Genomic DNA, 9,218 nt, shown 5'->3' on the forward strand with positions numbered 1-9,218 from the left:
GCTTGAGAGAAAAATGCTCCAATTGCACTTGGATGGGATTTTCTGATATACACCAGTTCATCTCCTGAAGGATTACTGTGGAATGTCTAAACTTTGGCAAAGTCTAGCAAAGCAGTATGGAATCACACTGAACTGAACATGCACATCTATGACAGTGGCCAAGTAAATTTTAGACAATTTCTTAAAACAGTTAACTCTAAATCAATTCAGAAATCGAAAGAGAACTAGGAATGCAGTTGATAGGCTAGAACATGCTTTCCATCATGAATGGATTCCAGCTGTGATTGAACAACATACTGCAAGAACATGCTAGGATTGAGAGGAAGACAATCAGCCGTCTAGCCCATTTGATTACAGATGTTGTGAATTTTACAAGACATCCTGTTGTCCTTTAGAATCCCTTCAGTAAGAAATGCTCTTGGAAAGATTTAGTGAGCCACACAATACAGGTTAAGTTGTTCATGCATGCTTTCATTTTGTGCTTGGCTGAAAGCAGCCTCTTCCATTTAATGAAGCTTTGCCCATACTTTGAGAATTTTCTGATAAATGTTTCCACAGGGCTAAAGAATGTATATCTGGTTACACATTGTACCTCTTAAGGCTAAAAATGGATCTGAATGTTCTACACGAGCTTCACAACCTAAATATTATTTCACCACAACATTTGATGGATCATGACAGGTTGGAATGTGTGATGGTTTGGGTTTGGAATTCTGTGTTGTTGGTGAGGAAAGACAAAGGCAGCTGTCATAACTACTGGTACAGCCCCCTAACCTGTTTAAAATGTACGTTTGAGGTTTAGGCTTCATACCACCAAGTGGGCAGTTCCAGTGCCTTCTAGTAACCAAATCATTCCAGTCTAACCAGTTGACAATAAATTGCCAATTGAATCCACAACCACACACTTTTTCTATAACCTTGAGAACACTTTTCTTAGGCTAACACACTTCACAACAGCTAGACTGCAAGAGTAGTTTAAAATGACAAACTGGAAAGAAAAAAAATAATGCTGAGAGAATTTAGATTGTGGAAGTGCAATATTAAGAATGTCAGCATTACTTACATATTTCTGAGTTTCAAGAGAGAAAAGTACAACATAAGACTGTTTATACAGTAGCTTTATCACCCAGTAACTCACAACTGGCAACACACTAAAGATGAGTGCTATACTGTAGGTGTGAGCCTGGCCAGTGCATGGATGGGAGACCTCCTGGGAAAACTAAGTTCTTAAACATAGATCTGTTGACTCTAGCCTGATACAGATTAAGATACATAATTTTCACATGTTTTAATGCCCATATCCATTAGCAAGACCGCATCTTTTTCAAAACCTAGCTTTATTCAAAGGCTGTGTATGTGCAAGTCTTTGTTTTACAGCGATAACTTGCTATTCTTTCATCTACTATTTTGCTTCTGTTGTGATTAATCGTTAAAACCGATTCTTGAAAGTGCTTTTATTATTATTATTTATAATACTAATAATGGATTGAACAATGTTTCAAAATTGAAAGGATTTATATTCAGCCTGTGAGGATCACTCATGAAACAATGTGAATGCAGAATTAAAATAAGCGTCCTTTATAAGATTAACTTCTATTGCTTTGAAACAACTAGTACATTTAATACCGTATAACATCAACTACAAAAGACGGAAGAAAATAAAAGGTTTGGGAAAAGAAAATTAAGGTTGAGCTATCTTGTCATTCAGATAGAAGCCCGACCCTACCCTGCGCTGATTGGGTGGAGACTCCCTGAGATTAGAACTTTTGCTGTAGCGGAGTATTTCATAGATTGACTCGGAGCGCTTGAAGCAGTCTGCGCCTTTCGACCCATCGCAGGGAAAGTCAATACCGCAGCAACGCAATGAGGGAAATCGTTCATATACAGGCTGGCCAGTGTGGCAACCAAATAGGAACAAAGGTAACTTTTTTGTTTGAGTCATTATTTGATTTTTCCATAACTGTTCATTTGTAAATTATAACCGAATGTAAAGAATTATACAAATTGTAAGGCTTTCACGAGTACAATGAAGTGTGTGTGATAGTAAATTTATAGAAAATCCACATATAATCTACATAGAAGATGATGATGGTGACTCGGTTTAATCCTAATTTTTTATCTACTTGGTATACTGATTTTTGTGCCGGAGCGCACAGGGAGTGGCAAGAATGGTGTCTGTAATGTCCTAAACATTCAGAGAATTCTTCAGCTGTCAAGCACTGCCTGTGTCCGTTATTAGAGAGGTTGAAAGTCAAACCCTTACTTTTTTCAGAACGTCGTAAGTTTATAATAATTACTGTTGCTTTTTAAGTGTGTCTGGTTGAATCCTGATTTAATCCTTTTCGTTGTTTGGAGCAGTTTTGGGAAGTGATCAGCGATGAGCATGGGATTGATCCTGCCGGAAATTATGTCGGTGACTCAACTCTCCAGCTTGAAAGAATAAATGTGTACTACAATGAGGCGTCCTGTAAGTTTGTGAGTCAGAATGAATACTCCCTGTAGCATTAATGGAGAAATTACATTAAATCTTGGAATCTTAAAATGCAGATTTTGTTGGGTGGCATGACTTTGGACTAAGTGCTTTTTTAAATATTTGAATTAAATTAACCCTACAGGTTCGAATATAAAATCCTATATTGATTACCTACTGTTTGAGTGTGCCATGTTTTTAACTTCAATGAAAGGTACATAAGAAAATATAAAAGGTTACAAATAAAAGGAAACCCTTTGGCCTATATAGCCCCTTTGATTGCTAGTGGATAATTGATCTGAGGTTCTCAATCTGCTGTTTCTTAAATTAAGCCAGGATACTAGCTTCAACAGCATGGATAGTTTGTTTTAAGCCTACAGAAATCTTGAGAAAAGAAGTGTCTTCTTTTCCCAGTTTTAAATGTACTTCCTCATACAGTAATTTCCACTTCTGTCTTCTGGGTCTTGTTTCACTGCTGATTTTGAGGAATTCTGTAGGGTTACCCTTGTCAGTCTCTGAGTATTTTGAATTCTGCAGTCAGGTCCTGTCATAGTCTTCTCATTTCAAGACTAAAAGGATTCAGTTCTTTTGGCCTGTTACTGTAAGATATTCCTTTACGCCCATGAACGTATCTGGTATCAATGTCTGGACTAATTCCAGTGGAGAAATATTTTTTTTAATAACGCGGTTACCAAGTTTGAATATAGTATTTTAAACAAGGCCTTACTAGTTCGTAACATTCCTTGACAATGATGTAAGTGTTGGACTGTTCTACACTGCTGCTGCCCCAACTCGTAATTGAATTTCATATTAGGCAGGTATTGTGTATTTTGTACTTACCTTTGAACGTCTTCAAAGGTCTATCATTATAGGTAAACTCCTTCACTGTACTGTGCAAACTGCTGCATGGTCATTATTATTATTACATTAAGACTTTGTTCTGACCTCTTTCACTTGTATATAAAATGTTTATCTTTAAACCTTTGTATGTCGCTTCAGTTAAAGTCATCAGCCAACTGAATAATAACAACAAAAGAAAGCAGTCTTTGTATCAAATTGTCTGGTGTGGCTTTGTCTTCCAGCCCACAAATATGTTCCCCGTGCTGTACTTGTTGATCTGGAGCCAGGCACCATGGACAGTGTCCGATCAGGACCCTTTGGGCAACTTTTCAGACCCGACAACTTCATTTTTGGTAAGCAGTCGTGTGGATGGTTATGTAAGCAGTGCAGAACATGATAAGTACTTTTGTGGTAGGTCGTACAGTACACCCAAATACCAAACATAAAAATGGCATTCTCTTTACAGAGAAACACAAACCTGATATATCCACAAAGTGAAGCAGAAATAACATTTGCCTTGTCTTTCTTAGCTTATAATCAAAGTGACAGAAATACTTATTAGAATTAATAACACAGCACTAATACATAATATGTTAATTGAATGTAGTAAGGATTTGGTTTGACAACTCAGTCCAATAAAGAGTTCTGCCTCCAACCGCAATGGGAATTCATTTTAGGCTGTGAGATCATAGTGAAGATGCCTGTTCTGTGTTACACTAAATGTATTCAGTCTGGCTTCAGAGGCCTTCAATCCAAGTATAACTCATTTCCCACTTCATTTATCTGGTAAAATCTGAGAGTCTGCTCCATATCTCCTATATACTGTATTGCATGTACTGTATATAAAATGTGTAGGCATGGAATTTGTGCTGTATGACTACGAATATTTGTTACAGTCCATTGTGTGCCTTTGTGCCTGTGGGAAAAATGACCATCCGCTCAATTCACTGTTCTATTTCAGCGAGTCTCTCTGGTGGCACAAACCTGTACATATACTGAGAGACATTAAAATGCAACAATGAGAGAATGCCATTCAGCCTTCATACCCTGTTCAGTAACTTGTACTTACCTTCGCAGTATTAACCCAAGGACACCATTCAGCTGTTTTTTTAAAGGCACCAGAGGATTAGCTTCAACATGGCTGAACAGTCTACTATATTAAGCCACAAACTTTTGTGTGACAAAATGCCTTCATTTCTTAGTTTTAAATGTACATCCACATAGTTTCCCCTGGAGTCTGCTGGTTCTTATTGCACTACAGGATTTGAAGAACTCCATAGGTTTAACTTTATCAGTGTCTTTGAGAATTCTGAATACTTTAATCAGGACTGTTCTCTGTTAAGGAATATAGTTTAGTTTAGTTAGAGGTTTAGTTCTTTTAGCCTGTCAGTGTAAGACATTATTTTAAGCACTCTCTATACTCACAACAAATGGGTATTTGAAAGAGCATGTACCAAGAGACATTGAAAATACAACAGATGCATTGGTTTCAATGCTAATTTCTTACATTTTTATCAGCTGTCAGTATTTTTCAGAGAATGAAAGCACCCCACAGCTTTGCACAGCAGCATGGCGAACACAGTACAACTCTATTCACGCTGGCCATTTTATGCAGTCTAGCCAGAGGCATCTTCCTCACAAGTTATCTAGCACTGACTTGAGACTGAGTGAGGATTAGCACATCCATCTGTCACTGAGTACTTGAAATAGATAAGAGCCATTTGAAGTGATGATACAAACACTGGAACAACAAAAAAGTCACTTTTCTAAGCAGGGTAAGGCATTTTGCCCTTTTTGCAGAAACAGAAATGCAAAACAATTTTTTCAGATATTTTTGACAGTTATATAACTTTAAATGTATGTGAAATACTGTTTTTAAGTTCAAAGTAAAAAACATGCAGAATGTTCTGTTGTTATAATAAACATGGAAGCAGACATAAGTCCTGTCTTATGAGTCTGCTTGACAATGAAATAACACAATGAAGATTTGCAGCAGACTAATAAAAACTAAAAACTAAATTTTAAACTTTGTGAGTATACTTCCTAGATACTGTATTTAAATATATGTCAGTATCTAGGGCAATATAAAACAACATAGTGGAAAATTGAGATTGTTAATTGTTAGACAATACAGATGGTTCTAAATGTAATGTAGCCTCTGATAATAAACTGAGCATAATTGTTTAAAAATCAGCAATAAACAAAATGAGTAAGGAAACATTTTTATACCAATATTTTTAAAATATGGTTTGATGACCTTGCAAGACAAGGTCTCCAAAACCAAAGTGTTTCAAGTCATGACACCAGGATAGCTTGAAATCTTCTTGTAAAGAGAAATAAATGCTGTGATTGCTGGCAAGTTAAATTTGGTTTCAATTTTTTGCTGTTGAATTACAGGGCAAACAGGTGCAGGGAACAACTGGGCAAAAGGCCATTACACAGAGGGGGCCGAGCTGGTGGATTCAGTGCTGGATGTGGTGAGGAAGGAATGTGAACACTGTGATTGTCTGCAAGGCTTCCAGCTCACCCACTCCCTGGGCGGAGGCACGGGCTCTGGAATGGGAACGCTGCTCATCAGCAAAATCCGTGAGGAGTACCCGGACAGGATCATGAACACCTTCAGTGTCATGCCCTCTCCCAAAGTGTCAGACACGGTCGTGGAGCCCTACAACGCCACCTTGTCCGTGCACCAGCTGGTGGAGAACACCGATGAGACGTACTGCATCGACAATGAAGCTCTATACGACATCTGCTTCCGTACCCTCAAGCTCACCACCCCCACCTACGGTGACCTCAACCATTTGGTGTCGGCCACCATGAGCGGGGTCACAACTTCGCTGCGTTTCCCCGGGCAACTCAACGCCGACCTCCGCAAGCTGGCGGTCAACATGGTGCCTTTCCCCCGTCTCCACTTCTTCATGCCGGGCTTTGCTCCCCTCACGGCTCGGGGCAGCCAGCAGTACCGCGCCCTCACCGTGCCTGAGCTCACGCAGCAGATGTTTGATGCCAAGAACATGATGGCAGCCTGTGACCCGCGCCATGGCCGTTACCTTACGGTGGCCACGGTCTTTCGGGGACCCATGTCCATGAAGGAGGTGGACGAGCAGATGCTCGCCATCCAGAACAAGAACAGCAGCTACTTTGTGGAGTGGATACCCAATAACGTCAAAGTGGCCGTGTGCGACATTCCCCCTCGTGGTCTGAAAATGGCTTCTACTTTCATTGGCAACAGCACAGCCATTCAGGAGCTGTTCAAGCGCATCTCAGAACAGTTCTCAGCCATGTTCAGGAGAAAGGCCTTTCTTCACTGGTTCACTGGAGAAGGGATGGATGAAATGGAGTTTACAGAAGCTGAAAGCAACATGAATGACCTGGTTTCAGAATACCAACAATATCAGGAGGCCACGGCCAATGATGAAGAAGAGACTTTTGAGGAAGACGAAGATGACATTAATGAATAGAAACATTGATCTGCAACTTGCTCTTATATTGTTTGGAAATTACTTTTTTACAGTGCATTTGGGGTTCCAAGACACTTTTTTCCCTTGTTGGTGTGTTTTTATAGAGCTAAAGGAGAACAACGGAATTGTAACAAGTTTTAGCAAAGTGTTTATCTGAAACAAAAGCAGTTAGAATAAAAATTTAAAAAGAGATACAACCAAACGTGTCTGTGGGTTTATAAGAGCGTCACAGTAATGTGATTTGTTCTGAAGCTGTGACAAGAGTGTCAGAGGTGTTGGTTCTGTAAGATCATAAATAAGCAACTCCCAATGTGGCCAAGTGATGTTGTCAGGAAAACAAACAAATACCACTATAGGTTATTTAGGAAGAGATCACATCACTGATGTATACCCAGAGAATAGCTATATAACTGGGAACTTCATCAGGAAATGGGAACCAAACATGGATGGAAAGACAACCTTGATAAAGTCAACATTAAACCACTTTGAACATAAAGATTATGATCAGGAGAGAAGGCTTGTTAAGCCATCTTTGTCATGCAGTTCCAGTAGCTTGTTGTTCAAGGATCCAAATGAATTTGTATTCACTAAATTATTGGATGGTACCTTTTGGTTTTAAGTCTTAAAATAAATTACCCAAAACATTTAATTGCTACTAAGTCACCCAAAATGTAATCTTCAAATTGTTTTCATCTTCAAAAACAAAAATTTCTTGTACTGTTTTAAGATTCACCAAATCTGAACATTCCTTTTCAATTTGATCATTCCACCTTAATGTAATCATTACATTGCTGGTTTTGTCTTTTGTGCTACATCTTTCTTGATTTTCTGTGGTACTGGAAAGATTTTGCACCCAAAGTATATACCTTTTTACATCCCTTAAATTGTGCTGTAATGCTCTCCTCATGTCGTCCTATGAATACCTTTCTCCTAGCATTTTAATCTTTTATGTTTTTTATGCCTGTAGACATTTTTCTTCCACTTTGTCACCAACTTTAGTCTTTGACTGCAACACCATCTGCATTTTTCAAACTCTCCTTCCAAAGACATATACAGTACCTTCTAGCTTTTAAAGCAGTGTTGGGTAGACACTACAACTCTGGTGTAAAAACAATGTTTAAATGTTAATGTTACCATCATTTACCCACATACAGGATTCCTCTTTTCTATACGTTTCATTCTGTCTTGGCTATTGCATAAAAAATGGTTTAAGTACTGAATACAGATTCAGTGTACATCCATTCAGATGAGCGATTGTAAAAAGCACAAGCAGCAGGTGCTTGAAAAGCACTTCACAATGTGCATAATCTGTTCCTAACAGCTACTGCCGAAAATAGGTAAATTTTTTAAACGAGGATTATTTTTCTTGCGCATCCTGGAAGATCTTTTCAAATACAGTGGAAACAAACTTCAGGAGAGAAGAACACACTAGTTCATTTTAGCACCCCAATGAACATCGTGCCTGGGCAAAAACTGAGGTATTAACTCCTTTTTTCTTGGCATTTGTTGTTTTGTATCCCAATTCTTACTAATGTTACCTCTCTTTACAGCTGCCATGTGGCTCCTCCTAACACCCTATTTTGAAACTAAATTTAAAGGTGTTAGCGATATGTAATAATCAAGAGAAGGTTTAAAGCCACGGGCTTCATAAATTTCATTTCTGATCCCTGTGTGCAAAACCTTGCATTCCAGCACAGGAAACAAAATCCCCCTGAGCATTCACAACAGCTGCAGGGGCTCAATGTCTATATTTTTGCCATGGCAAAATCAAGAATCTGCATGTGAGGATGCATTTTTACTTGGTTATGATGAGATAGGCTAAAAAAAAACGTTTTCTAAAAAATCTCTGAAGTAAATAAATAATGTGTAAAATAAAAAAAAAATATTGGCTTTTGTATTTCCATTAAAACATGAGGGTTTCAATGAGCACTGTCAATGTAGTTAAGTGCTCAACAGCTGTTATCACTAAAGTTAAGATCTTCTGGTATGAACAGCTGTTGTACATTGGAAGCAGACGGCCAGCTGAATGCGAACAATTGCATGCTAAAATATTTCTGTCAGCCCTTTAGTCAGTCAGGCCCAAGAACCAAAATGAATGAGTAAGGTGTGGCTTAATTAGGGCACTTTTTTAAGTGGTTCACCCTCATTTTTATTAACGTAATAAAACCAAACATGACAAGGCTTCTACTAGAAGACTCTGTAGTCTTCCCGTGAAGAGCACAACTGATCTATGATAGCATGGCATTTGGTTTGGTTTATTTGATTTAAGATCAGCTGACAGACAGAAGTGATTTTACCATACACTTTATGAAGGGTGCAGGCTGACACATACTGTACTGTATGTATGCAGTATATGCAGTTTTGCTGATCAACCCCCAGAGGTGGCTGACTTGCTGTTATTATCTTATCTCACAAACAGAATCCAATTGCAATAAAATTAGCTTTTA

The 9,218-nt window shown here is 38.5% G+C and overlaps 1 protein-coding gene across 2 annotated transcripts; it reads left to right on the forward strand.

Moving 5' to 3' along the window:
• Positions 1–1,776: 1,776 nt before the first annotated feature.
• Positions 1,777–6,978, forward strand: tubb6 (tubulin, beta 6 class V). Of its 2 annotated transcripts, XM_015354873.2 has the most exons (4): positions 1,777–1,920; positions 2,359–2,467; positions 3,553–3,663; positions 5,708–6,978. In XM_015354873.2, the coding sequence occupies exons 1-4, from the start codon at positions 1,864–1,866 to the stop codon at positions 6,769–6,771; spliced, it is 1,341 nt and encodes a 446-aa protein (XP_015210359.1). In that variant the 5' UTR covers positions 1,777–1,863; the 3' UTR covers positions 6,772–6,978. The 2 variants fall into 2 exon arrangements, with proteins under 2 accessions (XP_015210359.1, XP_015210360.1); XM_015354874.2 differs by lacking the exon at positions 1,777–1,920 and having other exon boundaries at positions 2,391–2,475.
• The last annotated feature ends 2,240 nt before the right edge of the window (positions 6,979–9,218 follow it).

Source organism: Lepisosteus oculatus, chromosome 6, assembly GCF_040954835.1.
Source record: "Lepisosteus oculatus isolate fLepOcu1 chromosome 6, fLepOcu1.hap2, whole genome shotgun sequence".
Lineage (NCBI taxonomy): Eukaryota > Metazoa > Chordata > Actinopteri > Semionotiformes > Lepisosteidae > Lepisosteus > Lepisosteus oculatus.